At 29.3% G+C, this 20938-nt stretch overlaps 1 protein-coding gene across 1 annotated transcript in view; it reads right to left on the bottom strand.

Annotated features, from left to right (window-relative positions):
• Window positions 1-20938, bottom strand: part of LOC123292679 (nose resistant to fluoxetine protein 6-like) — a 160505-nt gene that overhangs the window by 134753 nt on the left and 4814 nt on the right. Inside the window, exons 6-7 of the mRNA XM_044873392.1 lie at window positions 10577-10723; window positions 10258-10272 (exon numbers count right to left, since the gene is read on the bottom strand). Coding sequence (XP_044729327.1) covers window positions 10258-10272; window positions 10577-10723 — 162 coding nt within the window. The remainder of the gene's footprint in view (window positions 1-10257; window positions 10273-10576; window positions 10724-20938) is intronic.

Below are 20938 nucleotides of genomic sequence, written 5' to 3'. Positions count from 1 at the left end.
ATTTTCTAATGAATGTGGTCAATGTTGATCCTTAAAAACATTAAATTCACAATGGTGCAATTAAATTTACCAAATAAATAACCTTTTTTTACAATTAAGAACAAAACCATTTACCTACGTAGTTGGAACCAGCTTGTTGTATAATTTATAATTAAATAGGTATAAATTTTAAATGTGTTTTTGGTTTTACAATAAAGGTCCGATCTCTAAGGATTTCTTTAAAATTTAATTTATTAAGCAAAAAAATTGATACAACTTAAACAGAAAATTTGGTACAAATTTATACGTGTAGTAATTATTACTTACCTACAATTAGTTAGGTAATAAAGTAGTAACATAAAATTACACATTTATCAAAAACGAATTCGCATTCAGTTGTATATCAACTTTACAGTCTAATTTTTTTTTTTTTAAATACTGATTTTTTTGTAGGCTTGTTGCAGGTTGTGTTAATAAAAACAAATTTTTACCACAAAAACAAAGAATATCGATTGTGGCTGGCTTGGAAATATCTAAAAATAGACATTGAAAACTTCAAACCAAATCATAACATAAATCAAATTACCGGAGGCTCACTTTCTAAAGGTATTTACAATATATGCCTGTATCATGAACGAAGAGTTTTTCTGGGACTGGTTCCATTTGCGTTGAAAATTTAAAAATTCCAACTTTCAATAAAGGCAATTTAATATTAAAGGTTTGATAAAAATTTTTATTGAAAACAATGGGCGATCAAATACACTTTAATGAACTTTACGAACAATTTCAACTGAAAGGCCTGTTACAATAAATTATTTGTATGTAAGAATGAGCCGATTTAGCGATCAATTCCCAATTGATAATGAAGGATTCGTTACAGTAGTACGTTAGGGTGATTAATATCTTTTCATAAAGGGCGCGATATGAAATCATGAACGTATAATGGATAATATTTAATTGAAACTAAGAGGATAATGTAATGTTTCTTGTTTGAACTTTTTCAAACGGAATGTCAGTGGTAATGGTTGTGGTAGTGTATGCTCGAAATTTCTTTTGAATATCTTGATTATTATGAGAGGCACCAAAATTTGTTAAAATACAATAGAATGGGCCAGCTGACTCAGAAACGAAGTGAATTAGTTGGTGATGAAGGTTTACAAACAACATTGAATATTCTGAAAAACTCTCGGGAAACTTCATGAATTTGGCGGTCAATATATGAAGGACCAAAGTGCATATTCAAACCATAATATTAGAGCATTATGTCGCTGGCTATAAAGAATACATAAAATTTTATTAACATAAGAGACTAAATTGCCTAGAGTTTGTACTTTTGAAATATCTTTTGTGCAAAAAACAATCCGTATTTAGCCCGCATCAAATCCTTTAAAATATCCGTTTGTCCAAATAAAAATACGTATGTCAATTAGCCTTGGAAGTTTGGAATAAAATAGACGGCCTGGGTGCTTAAAAATTTTTCGATTTTTAACTACAATAAGCGGACATACAGAAGTGAGCTGCAAAGATAGTCGAAAGAAAACTTCGGTTCCAATTTTTTGGTCTCTTTTCCTTACTTGAACATCACAGGTCTTTCATCAATTTCTCAGAAATTTATTCTACGACAGGTTGATTGAATATTTAGTAATATCTTGAGTTGTTTGGCCATCATAAAACAATTCTATTTTTATCTCAATCGTAAAAGCAGTATAGTATACATAAAATATATTTATATATTTATATATTTATTTAATTTATAAATAATAAATTCAATATTAGTTATGAATTCCAATATTAATAAACTGTAAAATCCTATTTATTTAAAATCTATATACTGTGTCAAATACTACATACTTACATATTACAACTATGGTGATGGTATGCGCGTAGATTAAATTATCGAGTGTTTAAAATATACACTGGTGACTAGTTGATGATTAATGGGTGGCTTTATGTATGGTTGAAATCTAGAAGGGTTGATAAATGTGTTTATGTGTGTGGGTAGTGAATATGGGTGTTATATATTTATGAGTTCATAGTTGTTTTATTAACAACATATCGGTATCATTAACAGTAATATATACATGTCTGTCAATAGATGGAATATAATTATTGTAACTCGAATGACCTGTCATATAGTGTAAAAAAACACCATTGTATAAACATGATGAAACGATACTTATGATCTACCATTGTCGTAGCTGAGCAGAAGCCTCAGTTACCCTATTACTCAACCTGGAAAAATGGACACTACTGAAAAAAGTAATACAAAATTCATTCAAACTATTGGATCCGAGTTCAGTTTTCAATCCAAATAGGTGCTTACCAAAATAAAGCTTATTTTTACCTTCTTTGACGCTAACCTTGTAGATTTAATACGAGCTTTTTTCAATTTGCGAAGAGTGTGCTTTCGAAGCTTTTGAATAATGTCAGAAAAGCTTTGAAAGCATTTAAGCTTTCGAAAGCAAGTATAAGCTTTCTGGCAAACAAATTTCGTCACCTTCTTATAATTAAAAGCGAGTATGTACAAGCTTTCGAATAAGCTACAGTGGTTCTGATGACAAGTGTATTTGATGGGCAATTTCAGACCATTATATCATCTTTCACTGCACAGCATCCGTAATTTGTTTTAAAATACGACGATTTTTCAAAATATGGATGTTTTCCATCTATTCAGCATTACCATACATTCATTGCTTTAAAAAACCAATATAACATTTTTTTCATTGAGCATCCTTGTGATTATCTTTTTTAGAACCACAAACAAATCTAGAAAATGTGAGAAACAACGACTAAGTTGAATAATTGATTGAAATCTTCAATGTATCTCTTTTAATATGGTATCTCTTTTTATATTGAATTAGAAATAAACCCATGCAGAGAAAAAAACAAAATTATTTAGTAACGAAAAGTTTCATTATAGAAAAAACTGTATTATAGAGAGAGAATTAGTAAAGTAACCAATATTGGAAAGACATACAGTGGGTGGTAAAAATAATTAATTTATACACGAAGAGAAAATAAGTAAATGAAATTTACAATGCAGTATGACAACTGACAAGCTTTACTATAAATATGGTTCTAACCAACCATGTTAGTTTAAAAAAAAAATACAACACATATCATTACACTTCATGTTATGTAGTATTTATTATAGTAAGGGAGCTGATGGTAATAGAATCCCCTTGACAACAAGTTTTTTTTTTTATTTTATAGTGTTTACACCAAGTGCAGAAGCCGAGTACCATGTACAAATTTCAAAGTGGTTCAAAGTATCTCAGAGGATAATATAAATCAGGCATGAGCAAACGTGACTTACTATCCTCGGACTCCTAACTTAACATACGAATAAGGTAGTGATAACCTAAAATACAAGGAAGACAGAGGAACAACATTTGTTTTTCTACCTATTACTATGAGAGAAACTGAGATAGATAGAAGAGTCGTATATCCGTCCTTCTTCCTCCTTTATGAGCAATGCAGACTTGGATAACAACATAAAGACACACAATAAAGTTATAACAATGGTGACTTCGACTTAAAATGACTCGCCATGCCTGATATAAATAATAAACACCTCTTTCAGGGATAGTAGGTATTGTGAGTACTTGTTCTCATATGATGATAAGACCTAAAAAAGGGCAAAACCAAACGTATGATTTAAAATTTAATACCACCATAGACATTGTAATACTAAACAGCGCATTTCATATACTTTCTGTGTTGAAAAATGGTGTCAACTTTAGAAAGAGACAGCCTCTGATCTAAAGGCAGAGCTATCTTTGTTTCACTATGGCAGATTGGTGAAATATGATAAAGATAACTTACCGTAACACTCTTTGTATCTCTTTCTAACATTGGAACAAGAATCTTATCGGATGGGCCGTCATCACAAACAGCAATCGTTTCTTAGGTAATATTTGCTGTGTTTTCGGACAGATAGATAGACTATTCCCTCTATTAAATTAAATATATCACCAATATAATACTTAAAAGTAGAGTATAATGATTACATAACACATTTATATTAAGAACACTTTTAACAAGGACATAATGTTACACAACGATAAAAATAATATCACATATACACATAGGTACATATCAAGAACATTTGGGATATATATCGGGAACAATCAGTATTTAACTAGAGGATTTAATCTAACTAGATCCTAGGGTCATATCCGTTGGGAACCTCAAACTACTCTCGTATTTCAACTCGGTTCATCAATCACTATCAATAGATACACCTATTACTTACCCAGTACATACCTCCCCCTACTTGCCCTGCATATGTGCAAATATTATGGATACATACAGATATAAGTGGGAGAAAGTGTTCTGCCTAGAATCGAAATTTACATTTATGTGTTTTTTAAAGCAATACATGAAAATATCTTAAAAATTTTCTTTGTTTATACCACTGTTATTCCTCAACGATATGTAATTCTTCAAGAGCTTAAATAAATAACAAAAATCGATAAACACATGTAAACCCTGGTACATTATGTTAAAGCTTCACGTATAGCTTGGTTCACAGCCTAATGTACCTAGAATTATCCGCACCAATTGTACCTGAAGAAACTCTCTTCAACATGTAATCGTTATAGTCCATTCTAGGGCAGCGGATTGTCATTTTCTGTTCCAGGAAGGCAAAAATGATTGTACCTAATAGTTGTGATAATAAAAATGAATGTACATCGTTACCTTCCTGTTGTTTCATTGCTCCTTAGAATAAGCCTAAGTAATTATAAATCAACAACAGAGAAGTTAATTCAGGAAGACAACAATGTCTTATTACCGATGCTTACCAAATAGACACTAATCACAATTCTCTGAAATTTTCCTTCATAATAATTGAATTTCTATGTTACCTTTCTCTCTATGTTAATTATAACTTGTAAGAAAATAAAACTGTTATTTGTAATTAATTTATGTAATAGTCTTCAAAATTCGTATTTTGCCGGCCCTCATTTCATAAAAACGTTGATAAACACTTCTCTAGAAAGCACCGTCATCTTTGAAAAATCCACACGCTTCTCGTATAGGCATCCACTGCTTTCCAGCAACACTGAGTTCAGCAAAAGTTTCAACTGGTATTTTCAATGACTCTGGGTGAAAAGGACTTATTTTTACTACTTACATTTCGCTTCCATGTACTTGGTAACTCATAAAAAAACAAGAATATAAAAAGTGACATTATCAACAAGTCTTCAGTCTAAATACCCATTTCAATACAAATACTGTTCAGTTAATATGAATATCTGCTGAGAACCACAGAAATTCAAGGTACATTTCACTCTAGGTACTACAACTTACCCTCCTTATATACAATATATGTCACACAAAGCAAAAAAAATTGAATGTTGCACAATATCATCAGGTCGAAGTGTGTCTTGAGCCGATTAGAACCACGTCCATGTTTAGCAATAATACCATGTTAACCTTAAATCTTCCCTTTTCTTTACATTTACTTCGGCATACGTGATTTAATCGTTGAAATCTTACAATGAAAACACAATGGGTAATTAGTTAAAACTCGAATTAAATGTTAAAATTCTGAGTAATGTTCGGCTGACTTATGTTAGGTTGGCTTGGTCTTTTGCTCTTTTATTAAAATGCGTGCTAACTAAAAGCGAGATTTTACTGTAACACATACATCACTCTGTTAAGCCACAAATTTATCCTGTGAAGTTTACACCATAAGTTTATAAAAACGTTTATTACTTATTTTGAATTAGACTTAATAAAACCTCGAACAAAGTTTTTTGTAATACTACCATGGTTGTTTAAAAATTGTACTGGATACCATAAATGAAATTGAGCTGGGCAAGCAACGTCCTTTAAACCTCAACTCTTACTCATGATCGATGAAATAAGATGAACACTTTGAGTTGATGTCAGAAAGAGGAGTTCATCAGTGGATCAAGATTTTCAGCTCCATTATATACATCCATGTATGTACCCAGGAAATGTGTATGTAATATTTTTATAAATACTTCCACACAGAAAATAAATAATGTTTAAACTTTGATTGAATTTAAAGGTAGTTTCCACGAAAATACTTGTTGCTTGGTAAATGTACAAGAAAAGTGTTCTAAAGATGAACAAGAAAATTTTTTGGTGGTCATAAAATAAGTAATATTTTTAGTAATCGATTCGGTTTTTCTTGTAGAATTACATATACCTCCTGTTGCTTAGTTACTAACACTTAAATGCTTGTAATTTGCTAGCTTCAGTAATATGATATTAGTTTAAGCGTAGCCATTGGTCAAGTTGATAGTGGCTTATCAACTGTGGAAGGTAGATTACACTTATTTTTACAAAAATTCACCAGAAAAATCGAGTGTAGTTTGATTCAACATATTTACAATTTACTTATTTGACTTAATTTTTCTTGAAAACACAATTCACAATTTAAACAAAATATAATTTTTAATCCTCGATCCAAAGAAGAGGTTTTGTAAATTTAACCGCTGTGTGTGTGTGTATGTCTATTCGTAGCATCCTAACGCCTAAACGAATGCACCGGTTTTTTTTTTTATTTTATTTTATTTTTTTTCGTTTGAAAGGTAATTTAAAGTAGAGAAAATTTCGAGGGTTTTTTTTATAAAAATTTCGGGGGTATACAAACGATGTCTAAGTATTATGTACACTAACACAACAGTTGTTAGAAATAGTGTATATATACGACAATGTTTTTATGGATTTGCCTGTAACAAATGTACTCCCTTCTTTGCTTTTTTTATGTATTTTAAGCAGGTATAAACAATTTTGAAGAAATGATGGTATTTATATCTATCCGAAAATTTATAAATCAGTCATCTGAAAAAGACCTACATAATGTGGAAATAAGATGGTACCTACTTGGTACCTAGATGGTACCTAAAATTTAACTTTGAAGTTTCCATAAAACCAATTTCTAACAAAATATATCATGTGAAAACCATCAGGAACTACCTTAATACATTCATTTAAAAATTTCACAATGATTGTTTTTTGTTTATATACAGCGTACGAGAAGGGTGTATTTAAATATTATAAACAACAAATAATTGAAATTCAATTAAATTCAATATTTGTATTCACATATACAGATTGTAATTGCAATAAGTGCCAATTAAAATAGTTATCTATATTAATACACAAAAACATGTTTTTTTAAATTTAAAAAAAGAAAAAAAAACTAAAAATATCACTCCTATACCCTAATAGCGAAAAATCAAAGTTCTATAAAGGACCAAAATATTAAAACGCACTTAAAGTTCATTAAACGATTAAAATCGGTAGAATTCATCAACATATTTATCAGTATACAGAAATTTTTGACTTGTTGCGAATAATTCCAAAAAATTTATACTAAGTTTACACTTTAGCCTAACACAAAAATATCGAGTATTCGGACAAAAATTAGTCCAAATGTTATGAGCAACATAGGTCAATTGGGTTTTGGATCCATAGGACTATCATCTAACCGTAAGAGATACAATCAAAGTTTAAATGTAAAACATGCTCCTCATGTAAATTTAAAAACTTTTCTATTTTCTCCAAAACTATACAAGATGGAAGGTTAAAAGTTTGTAAATAGCTTTAAATAGAGAGTCTATTAATTATAATTTCATACAAAACCCAACATATAATATTAAGGAAAACAAATTCAAAAGCAGGGTGTGATATTCAACACTATCTATATAATTAATATAACTCTGTCAATAATTATTTCACTAATTTTTATGTGTAGAATCTTGTGTAACAAAGTGCGTACGTATTTTTTAACACTCGATAAAATATTTATCCAAAATATTTCAAACAATACAATATGAAATATCACAAATCTATATTGATTGAATACAAACAAATAGTCTGAAATGGAATGAGGTTTTTTGGCATAGTTTAATATAAATGTAAATAATAATATAGATTATAAAGTAATCCAACAATTTAATTATATCAACAAAAGTTATAATTATAATTTTGTTCTGTTAGTCACATCAATAAATGTTTTTACTCGGGAGTCCTCAATAACAGCTCCGATTTTGATGATTTTTTTTCAATAGATTCGTTTTGTAAATTATTTAAAATCAAAAACATTTCAGAAGCTGTAAATAATCTGGAGGGGGAATATTCAATGTCGCGACTGATATTTCGACTAACCGTAATATACTGTAAGTATCATTTAAGAAAGGATTTTTTAAATTAATGTCCTAAAAGGGTGAAATAGCAGATGAAAGTTTGTATGAAAATATACACAAATCTTCATTTTTGAGTTCACTACTTAACTGATTTTAAAAATTCTTTCTTCTATAAATGAAGTCAAAAGAAACGAGATGTCATCAAAAAATTGACTTTTTGAACTTGAATATCTAAGGACGCACATAAGTGACCATACGTGACTTTTGAGACAACATTTATACTAGCAAAATAAAAGTTTGTACAAACATTCAGCTTATTCCGTTAGCTTCCGAGATGAAATCCTAAGATAATTGGACTAATACCATAAATGACAAAATGCTCCTCTTTACTAAACACCCATATTAGAAAAGAGATTTGTGAATACAATCGAAACAAATGAAAACAAACAATTAACTGAGTTAATTGTTGAAATACTATATATAGACAGTGTTGATTACTCTGTCACATTACACATACATACATGTCACACATATTAATAAATATATAACTGATATTCCCATATAATTATATTATACAATTTGCGCATAATTTGCGCTCTCGCGGGTAAACAGTGATGTTTACGAAAAAATGTTTCAAACAAAAATTGTTTATTTTAAAAGGAACATTTTTTACATTTAAACTTTTGTTCTAACAGTTTACAAGATACGTCCTACGACCCAAGACCCAATTGACCTATGTTGGTCATTTACGAACTCACTTTTTACGTCCTAAGCACGCTATAAAAATTTCAGCTTGATAACTCTTTTCGTGTTTAAGTAATCGTGATGACAGACGGACAGACGACCAAAAATGGACTAATTAGGTGATTTTATGAACACTTATACCAAAGTTCTGTTCATGGTATCAATATTTTTAACGTTACAAACTTGGGACCAAACTTAGTATACCTTGGTATATTTCATATACATGGTATAATAATTTCAGACCAAAATTAAAATTAATACAAAAAAAAACAATATTTATTAAATAAAGTTAATAATACATTATAAATTAATATCCTAATATTTACAATTCATAAACCAGATACTTATCCATTATTCTTTTGTACACCATCATTTTTTTGAATTGTCAAATTTGTTATCGTCATTTCATTTTCAGGTACTAGAATAGAGTAAAACGTTAATTTTATACTCTGATCTATCAAAATATTTAACTTAATAACACAGAAAGAAGCGATGCTTCAACACTCTTTGTGGAGTGGCGTATCATGTGCTTTCATGATGATGACGAGGCATCGCTGACGCGAATCCATAAAATTTTACCCTACTATCGTCTGTAGAAGTTTTCACTTTTAAAAATATTATTCTCTAGCACAGAGTAATTCGATCTATAAATTTTTTATGTGTAAGTTTCAAAGTGCCTCAAGAACATTTTTTGCAAAGGAAAAATTTCAAATTAAAATAATCTACCAGGCTATTTTAGCTCCCACCAAATCATGCCAGGCGATGATACTTCGTATGATTGAATATTAGACTTTGGAATGGTGTATGTTTCAAAGTGCTCAAGAACATTTTTTTGCATAGGAAAAATTCGCTAACGCCCGCAACCTTCCAGCCAGGTTGTCGATTACACTATCCACACATTCAAATTTAATATTTTCAAGGTGCCTCAAATATGTACTCAAAAAAGCCACTCAGCTCTCCAGCTATTATTATTCCTAATTAAAGTTAAAACTCTAACTTATATATATATATATATATATATATATATTTTTGTAATCCTCTTTTAATTTCCTTTATTTTAATACCCTACTCTATAGTTTTTGTTAATTTTTTTTTTATATTAACGTCTGACTATTTAGTTTCAAAATTCGCCATTTTTGTAGTTTCTACAAACACCTAGCTAAGAACACTTTGGTTTTTGAGACAAAGAAATTATACCTTAAATGTTGAAATCCATTGAGCCGTTGGGAAGAAACGATGTAATAAACAAATTTAAAAACAAATATAAATACATACGTATAAGATAAGCGAAAAAAAAGATAGGCACTCCTTGACAGTCGGGTAAAAATTTTTAAGTTGTCAATCAATCAAAAAATGAGACCAAAGCATAAAGCTATCAAAATTTGTACAATGTCAAAATCAAACTTACCTGATTTAGTTACGCCTATAAATAGACAAATAAAAACATCATTAATAAAAATAAATAAATTTTATTTTTTTAAAACTTACTTTTTCTGAAAAGTTGTGCATCGACTACCATAAAAGGCATTTCGAGAGATAAAGTCCAGATTAATGCTACAACTAACGTGGTTCCATATAAACCGCAGAAATTATAGAACTAAGAAAAAAAAATTTATCAATATATTAAAAACTTTTTATTTACATTGAGAACACATGAACGTCTTTGGACATTAATTTCCGTTTTGACACTCATGTGTCCTCGATGATAATACGTTATGTATAGATACAAACCAAATGCATCTTTGAAAACCATATTGGTGTTTTAACTCCTGCATGGAGCGCCAATTGCAGCGTAAAATGTGTTATATACATCGAATATGTTAATCTGGATAGTGGCTGCCACATTGGTAATGATAGGAACCAATTCACAATACCTTATTTAATTATCAAATATAATTAATATTACAGTAATCCTAGCCGAAATGCTAAATCAAAGAATAAATTTGAAAAGGTGAGAAGCTGGCTTCAATCCAAGAGAGAAGCCTGGCTTCAACCAAGGGATGAGCGAAAAAAGTACCGAAGCATTTTTGTATAGATTAATATTCTCTACAAAAAGGTCTCATACGGTTTTTGCGTAAGTCACATATTAAACAATCTACTGAAAAGTTTGAGCAAAATTTTAGACTAATAATTTGCGAAGGATTAGAAAGAAGTCTCAATGAAAGTTATACACAGCATAACAGGCAATAACATTTGTCTAAACAATTGTTTACTATAAATCGTTGTACTTGCGCCAGAGGTCGCAAAGTTGTGCACTCCCGAACAAAGCACATGTACAAAGTTATTTAAAAGCAGCTTATTCGGCTCTTAAACATTAATATTGATAGTAAATTACCCATATATATATATATGTTGCTGTTATGGAATTATTGAAATGTGAGCATTGTAAAATTTCAAAATTATTTGTTTCAAATTTTGCACTAACGTTCCAATAGATTGATTAATATATGACTAACGCAAAAAAATGCATAGGCCCTCCTTTGTAGAGAATTTTATTCAACAGTTTGAAAATTTCGAAAGTCCGTCAGAATTCATTTGGTGTCTTACAGTGTCAGTACATATGATTCACTGTGGTTCCAAACAGGAAAATAATCTACCAAAGCATACTTTCTTGGCGTTGCCACGCGTTGCAGTTAAAAAAGTGGAATTATTTCAATTTGAACACCCGGGCAAAATGATTCGTATTGAATATATTAATATATATGTATTAATAAATTCTAGTGTCCTACCTCCATATCCAAATAAACATGCAAAAATTATCCAAGAAGCGCCCACACAAAAGAACACATGCGACATTGTCATAAAATATGATAAATAAGCACGATCATATTCATAATCTGGTCGATGAATTGGATACATTCCTAGCATTGAATAACCACAAAGTGCAAATGTCGTAATCCATAATAAAGTTGCCAACCACTAAAACATAAACTTTGTGAGAATTATTCAAATTTCGCTTATAATTGTGGGTAAACTTACCATTGGAATATTGAATTTTCTATTTCTATTTTGATAAATAAAGTAAGCTAATGCATGTCCTGCAATCCAAGGAACAATACGACAATGTGTTGCAACGTGATATAAAGAAAAATATTCTGAAGGTTCACTGAAAAAAATACAAAAAGTTTTAAATATGAGTGCTTATGTCTTATACAGAGTGTTCTGCTATTGATAGCAGAAAATTATACCAGTAAATATCACGACAAATGGAGAAGCTCTTTACCAAATTTCGATCTGAGGCCAGATTCGGGAGATGTGGCTATAAAGGATGATCGTCGGGAGATGGATTAAATTAGTATGTGTTACTTTAGAATATAGAGGGCACTATCATAAAACAATAATTGATCGAAATTGATTTAATTGGGTAGTGAATAATAAAAAAATATTTTGTTGTCATTATTTATAAAAATAAAAATAAAAAATAATACATATTTATCAAATAATTCCCCAATAAAGAGACACTTAGCTGTGGGAGGTATCAAATTACATATTTATATAGGTACGGGGGGATTAAATTGCGTAATACATAACACATTGTGTCATAACAAAACACAACAACTTTGATAGAGCAGCTGTGATTGTGTTATAGAAAGACCTTATGTGTTATGTATTACACAGTTTAATCCCTTCCGTATCTATAATAATGTATAATTTGATACCTGCCACAGCTAAGTGTCTCTGTATTGGTGAAATAATTCAATAAATATGTACCTTTTTTTTTTTGTTTTCTTTATAAAGACAATAAAATAATTTTTTTAGTATTCGCTGACCAATTAAATCAATTTAATGAAGTTGGTGAAGAGGTTTTCCATTTATCTTGATAAGCTTAGAACATCCTGTATAATATAAGCCCAATGACTTATCACGACCCTGAAATTAGGCTCAGCATGTAATAGGTCTGTATGAAACCCTAATGGCAAACTAGTTTTTAGTTTATAGACTTTTGGAATATATTGAAATAATGGACAAAATCTTGAGGTCTATTAAAGCTTACTTTTGCAGACATTTGAAAAATTGTTGTAAAAATCACGTTGTGCTTTAACTATATGTTTGCCAGTCAAAAACTGTACTTGATCTCTCTGCAAAATTCTTCACTCAGATATTATGCTACTTGATATACTCATACATAATATATATTTTTTAAATTGAGCAAAAACCTTGAGGCCGAGGGCTTGAGTTTTTTTGTATAATTAATTTTCTTTCAAAACTGATAAATTTTTCTGTTTGAGAAAGCAATCTTCACAAGATGCAATAGAATCATTTGTTAAATTCTATCTTGGTATATTCTGTTTTATTTACTGATATATTAAATATGTAAATTTGGGAAGATATCCATAGTTTCTGTTATACTGGGTTTCTTTTTGTCTAAAAATTTGGATCAGCTTACCCGTTTGGTATGAGTTGATTTTCATAAGCGACATACCATAAAATACCTGTTCCAACTACCAATACTATCCCAAAAAGATAATAAGCACACTTTTTCCACCATACAACAGGTAACAACAATAAAGGTGATAGCCAATATAACTGTGTATCAGCACAAAGGTACCAAGATTGTGGAAGACACTAAAAAATATGGGAGATTATCTCCAATTTAATAATAGTTATGATAAATTCCAATATCGTCTAAAAATTTCTTTAAAATTATGCTGAGAAATTTGCACTTTGGAACACACTACAATGGTCAAGAACAATACAAAAATATTCAAAACAAAAAATTAAAATGCTTACTATGTTATAAGGGTCTACATAATTTGAAACATATAGGAGTGTTTGCCACCAATTACTTTTACAGGTAGTCTCCATATCCAGAGTTAATGTTTGAAATAGTGGTCCACTACTAATTAAACGTAGAAATGAAATTTGACATAAAATAGCAGCTGCTACCGATGGTGTCAGTCTAAAAATAAAATAACAAATTAGATAGAAATCACCAGAGGGCAGTTTAAGGTAATACGAGCAACAAGGAAATTTTAGATTGATTAAGGATTTAACTTTAATTTAAATAGTTCTTTTTTAATTTCCACCGACTAGTGATAACTAAAAACATATCATCCATCATGACTATGAAAACATATCATCCATCTACCGTTTTTGGGTAATCTCCCTTAAAATTTTCGGAACTGATTTAGACTTAGTTCACTTCATATAAAAGTGAAATTTACAAAATTTAAAAAAAAAAATCGGGTACGGAACTCTAAACTCGAACTTGAAACATATTTAAAAGCACTCTCCATTATATTACTTTTTTCCTTAGAGTTTTCCCCGAACAGAACCAATTTTGAGAATCATCGCTTATTTTTTAGTTTTTCCGGAACGGAACCCTAAACTCACACTTGAAATATAGCTAAAAACACTACCCATTTAATTACTACCTTTCAAACGAAACCAAAAAAAAATTAAAATCAGTTCATTCGTTTAGACACTACGATACCACAGACACACACACAGATAGTGGTTATAATTCCTTCTTTTTGTTCGGGACTCGGGGAAATTCAAGCTATTTATTTAAAATTGCCTTGGTACTCGTACATGAAATACTTTTATCTTATTTTTACTGACATTATCGAGGTATTAATACAAAATACAGGATGACGCAAAATAATAATTATAAAACCGTACCTTAAATATCTTCGAGCATAAAATTTGATAATATTAAATGTCGGCTCTTTTTCTCTTGTTCTTAAAAATCCATACATTGTTAAAAATCCACCCAACATAAAAAATTGATGAAGTTGAACTTGATTTGCATTTATAAACTGATATAAAATTTTCGCAAACACCTATTAATAATAAAAACCTTTAAAACTAATCGATTTAAAAAAAATTACGATTTCCTTTGAAAATATATGTACAAGGCGTTCATAATGACCGTGTGTTTTTGATCAAGTAAGTACCAGCAACTGCAACACGTTCCTTAACATAAAGGGTGCTTTTTTTTAGTTGCCATCATAAAGTTGACATCTTCGTAGATTTTAAAGAAAGTTTATTCACTTATGATTGTTTTATAGGTTGAAGCGAGTGGCTACTTGCAGTGCAGCTTGAATTTGGCCAGAAATTCAATATAAATCAAAATTACTTTGCTCTCGCATAATCTCGGTTGGATTGTTAATCCTCGTACAGAAGGCTCAGTAGTAAAAAAGAGATAATTTTTTCCTTGTTGAATCGAAAATTATTAAACTAAACGTTAGATTGTGTCTCAACAGCTGGACCAAATATACTTGTAAATGAATTCGAGTTTTAAAGATCCAATGAGAGCAATTTCGTTTTCTTAGATCTATAGAATGAAGGAAATAAGAAAAATAGTTTTTTAGAATTGGAACTAAGCGGCCTTAATAATTTGAACTATGCACATTCATAGAAGGTAAGTAACGTCGTTTATCAAAAACTACAAATATGTGATATTGTCGGGAAATGAATTGTTCCTACACAAAAGTTTTTTTTGTGTATACATACCCCAAAGGACTCAACCGAATTATAATTGAAACTGAGTAAAGTTGAGTCGAGTTCGTGTGCGAATATTATCCAAGTCATGCCAATAACACGAATTCCATCTAAACATGGCAGTAATTCAGGTCTGTTTGAGGTAGTTACAAGACGCCGACCATTTGATAAAATTGAGAACGCTGTGAAAGTCCAATGTTTCGTCTCTGAAAATCGGGATGAATTTAAACAATTGTTTAATAGCTTAATCATAATAACATTTAATAAAATTTTACTTGTAAAAACTATTATTTTCGGCAAAATTGTGTCATAAAATGATCATCAATCAGCCAGTTGTTATTAACTACATCACCAACTACTTTTAAAATTGTATTGAAATTCTGGTGCTATCTTGACTGATCTTGTCCCGACTTTTTTTTTTGGATCTCGATTTTATAAAAAAAAAGCTTTTAGTAGGAAAAACGCATTTTTGTTTACCAGCTTTAATTTCTTAATTGTCATTATTTCACAAAAAATTGACGTTGTTACAAAATTTATAAAAAGTTTAAAAATTATTTGCTTTTTAATATTACCCCATCTCAAGAATCTAAAAAGTTTACTACGGAAATTATGTTTTCTAAGTCTAATATTTACAACAAATAAAAATGGATTGAATTGACTGTGCGATGTTATACACTTTTGACCATTGTTGTTCCGGCCAATAATCTGGTAAATTTATTGTTATTTACATAGTATTAACGATCCAAAGTTTAGTATTAGTTATTCGTAATATTCAAATATTTATAATAAGGAAAATGGTTCAATATAAATAGCAATAATATTCACTATGACTAATAAATGTCTATATTGTTTCATAATATTCCATTGTCAGAAGGTGTCAATTTCAGTATTATTTAAGTTATGATACCTAAATGCAAGTACAATTATTCAAGTAATGTTGGTGAAAATTATTTCATAATTTTATTATTATTCTATTCTGTAATTTTACTTTTAGATAATCGCCCCTTCTCGCTTATTTAAGATCAAATTTTTTTGTAAAAATAGTAAAATAATTTTTATGGTTTGCTAGTTTGGTTTTTTGCTTTTGACAACACAATTTATCTTTCCGACCAACATAAATGAAACTTACTTGTTTGGGTGTAATGGAGATAAGTGTCGTAAATCGTTTGTACTATCAGTAGGGCACCAATTACTAAAAATATGAATCTGAAAAAAAAATTATTAAAAATTTCTTCCCATTGTATTTTCCTATACGAACAATGGATATTAATTTCGTAATATCGATTTTCAAATTTGAATCAGTTTATAGCTAAGTTTCCAAAAATCGGTTTACAAGGAATAAATCGCCTTTGTCGGAGGTTTTTTTATATTTTGTAAATTTCACTTGTATGAAATTGTAAGCGTTGTTACCCAAATACATGCAGAGTATTTAAAGAATTTACTCTATCTCTAAGTCAGTTTTAGGCTTCTCAATAATTAAATCAATTATCAAGTATCTCAATTAAATCAATTATTCATAATTACTCAGATTTGTATTTCACTTTTCATCATTCCCATAATTTATATAAAATGTTATACGTACATTACTATACAATCATAATCTCTTATACGCCATTGGCTATCTAAAGTATTTTCTATAGCCTCATATATTCTTGTTATATTATTACGATGCATATATAATCCTAAATGTTCAACAATTTCTTCACGATTGCATGAATCTGGAACGCAAATTGCCCATCTATGACTGGGCAAAACTCGTAATTTTTGACGTTTACGTGGTACCTCAGGAGGAGGTCTATAGAGTTTTATATTGTAAAGTGTTTGATTTAACTGTAATAAACCGAAATAAAATTAAATAACATTTTTACTAGTACATAGCAAATTTTATATGAATACACACATAGTTTAAGTAAGGTAACTGTAGCATAGGAATTCCTCGTTGAGCTTGGAAAGGAAATGGTGAAAATATTACATAACCTGCTATAGCTATTAAAATATGTTTTCCTCGAATTGTAGTGCCATTCTCCACATTCACTTCTATATTTATACATTGATTGAAATCTCCATAGTCTGCTAAATTACCGGATAAAAATCCAGATTGCATTTTTGATGAAGAATCAAACACTGTGAAATGAGTAAAAAGGATTAAAAAACAGTTAATCAATACCAATCGAATTAGACGACAGTTTCTGATGGAATTTAAGAAAAATCTTCAACTAATCAAAAGCAACACTCAATTCACAAGTGCTCGTTAAGAATAACATTTCCAATATTTTATAGAAACATAATTTTTCGTCGGCTAACTGGCATTATATTGTAGCCATTAAAACAAAGTATATTTTCAATCAATCAAATAACAATCTCTGACGTTCTGAATTTCCTAAGCTACGTTCTTTTGCGATTAATGATATAGGCTATGGTTGGAATTAACGCGATTTTAAAGAATCATTCCAAGATTCTAAAATCATTCGCATCAATTTTGTATTTTACGCATTCCTCGCTTATGTGTCGATTTTTATAATTAATGAACTTGAACTTTCAAATACCAGAACCCTTCTTCTTCTCGACCAATAGCGTACAGACACATGAACTTGTAGATATTAATTTTTAACTTAAAAAATGACCATTTGTCTCGTTTTTCAAAGAAAAAAATCCACATTATTTTGCCAATGGATAAAAGGGTATGGGTAATTACTTACTAATGTTAAGCTTTTTAGTGAATTTTCGAAGGAAATTATTAAAATGCATTGATGCGTCGTTACACATACGCCTAATTTGAAACACCGGTATAAATCGACTTAATCGAATGGTAAAGATTGATTTTTTTCGCTACATCGATGTTCATCGATCATCCGAAAGTATGTTTTCAAAAATATTAAAAAAATGAATAAATTGTACAACACTGATCGGTATTTCTTTTTAAATCGTTTATAAATTCAAGTTAAAATTCTCTTATTCTAAAGCCAAAATAAGAAATTATGTACTGGTTTTATATTAATCAATGCTAAATGATTGCATTTTCTTTTAATTACAATTATTGATGCATAAAGGATCAAAATAACGAATGGAAATGTTACGTTACAAAGAACATTAAAAACTTACTTCCTATGGCCCACATTTCTTTATTGTTAAATGCCTTTCGATAAATTTCACAATCAATTTTACATTGTTCACTTTTTATTACATTCGAATGTAAAGTATAAAAATCCAGGAAATACTTATAATATGCCTCTTCCATTTGTTGTTGCTTGAAAATGTCAATTTCATTTTCGGCGTTAATTATTAAGAATATATTTAGAATAATTAGAGAAATGTAACAAAAACTGAATATTTTTATCTGGCACATTTTTATTGTTCTAAATACCATACATTAACCAGGAAATTTGGCTAATATCTCGGTAAGTTTATAAAACACCACTTCGCTGAAATATCAACGATCGTATAACTTTTTTTAAATCATTTTTTGGAATTTTTATACCTTTATTATAACATAAATTGCAAAGCTCGTTGAGAAAATCACATAATTTTTTTTTAAAATTCTGTATTTGTGAAAGTTTCTTGACGATGAGAGTCCTTTATGCCCAAATTTTTTTTAAATTTTTCTTAAGGTATAATATTTTTCCGGATTGAGTAATATTAGTCATTGAATGTCATATTTTTTATTAATTATCAATCTTAAACCTAATAAGTTAGTTCCGATTCGATACAGTTACATATTTTAAAACGGTCTTAAATTTAAAATACACCTTTACAAGTAAAAATTTCATAAAATTTTTTTATTTTCGAAGTGTACAAAATGAATTTTCAAGCAGATAAAAATAGTTAGTTAAAAAACAGTTATTTTAGTTCAATTACTTTTCCATCAGAATATCTATATCACAATACCAATTAAACACATTTTAATTAAATATACTAAAAAATAGTTTCACTAAAATTTTACTAGTTTTTCAATGTACAAGGTTGTTATAATTCAATATATTTTCAAATGCTTACCTACCTCCTTTTTCCCCAATTTTTCCTTCGTCGAATTTTCTGAAATGAAATAGTAACAAGTGAAAATAAACAATTGACTGAGTTAATTGTTGAAATACCATGTAGAGACAGTGTTGATTACTCTGTCACATTACACATACATACATACCACACATATATAACTGATATTCTCATATAATAAATACATACTATACAATTTACGCATAATTTGCGCTCTCGCGAGTAAACAATGATATTTACGAAATAATGCTTCAAACAAACGTTGTTTATTTTCTTATAAAGAACATTTTTTACATTTAAGTTTTTGTTCTATCTCAAACGGTTTACAATATGGGTCCTACGGACTCAAGACCCAATTAACCCATGTTGCTCATTTACGAACTCGACCTCACTTTTTACGTAATAAACACGCTATAAAAATTTCAACTTGATATCTCTTTTCGTTTTTGTCGTTACAAACTTGGGACTAAACTTAGTATACCTGGGTATACTTCATATACACGGTATAATTATATTACTATATAATTATACCATTATATTACTATAAATACGCGGTTGGAAATATTAAATGCATTTCTTTGATACAAAATCTACGTTCTGCGTTCTATTTGATACAAAATCTATAATAAAATTCAACCTTTTGATGTTTAACATATAATGAGCCGTGAAGCAGGGGACATACAAGTCGCTAATAATATTTTATTTTATAAAATATATATTTACTTGTTAAAATTCACTACAATATTTACAAATGCAATTGCAATTTTAAGTACAAATACAATATAATATTTATTTTTTTAAGAACATAAAAATTGATGACATTGCCCTGAAATTTTATGGATTTTTATGACTCTTAATTGAATACTTCTTAATTGAATACCATCTCTATTTACACAATGTGATCATCACTGAACTATTGTTGTATCTTATGACATGGAATCACGTTATATTCCTTCGTTGCATAGATAGGGTTAGCTTGAAATAAAACACCTGTAAAAAGAGTTGTTACCTCAAAGTTGAAGGAAATCTGAAGATTGTGAAATTGATTTAACTATACCATCGAATTATAATACAGTTCGATTTCTAATTGTTTTTTTAGCTCAGTTTATCTATAATTAAAATTTTAAATACATATGTTTCAAGTAATTTAAAATGAAAGATCCCCAGAATAGTCGAATTTATCATCAAAAAATGCCTTTTCTTACTGAACAGAATTAATGTTGTTGGGAGAGTTTATGTAAGGTTAAGTCGGGAGAGACTACACGATTTCGGAAGTCTCTCGATCAAATCTGAAGACAACCCTACCAGTAAAAAAACATGGTATGAATATTTACTGGTAAGTTTATTAATTTTATTCATTTTGGTATTTTTCCTAAACATAAAATTATTTTATATGCCACAAAACAAATAGTTTCACATAGTTAAAAGTAAAAACATTACTGGCCAGGAGAGTACCCCCAGTCATTTAGTAATATTAACTTTTTATAGTTATTATTTCATTGTTGGAAACTTGTCGATAGTTCGAAAGAAAGTTTTAATAGAGGAGAAAAGTATCGAATATTCTGAAACAGTACCTAGTTTTCAATGAGAATATTGATATTGAAATCAATTGCGATGGTGATTTTATTGAAACAACATTATTTGACGATATT

Source organism: Chrysoperla carnea, chromosome 2 (genome assembly GCF_905475395.1).
Source record: "Chrysoperla carnea chromosome 2, inChrCarn1.1, whole genome shotgun sequence".
Taxonomy (NCBI): domain Eukaryota; kingdom Metazoa; phylum Arthropoda; class Insecta; order Neuroptera; family Chrysopidae; genus Chrysoperla; species Chrysoperla carnea.
Note: the sequence above shows the minus strand (reverse complement) of the source record. Positions and strands in the feature narration are given on the sequence as shown.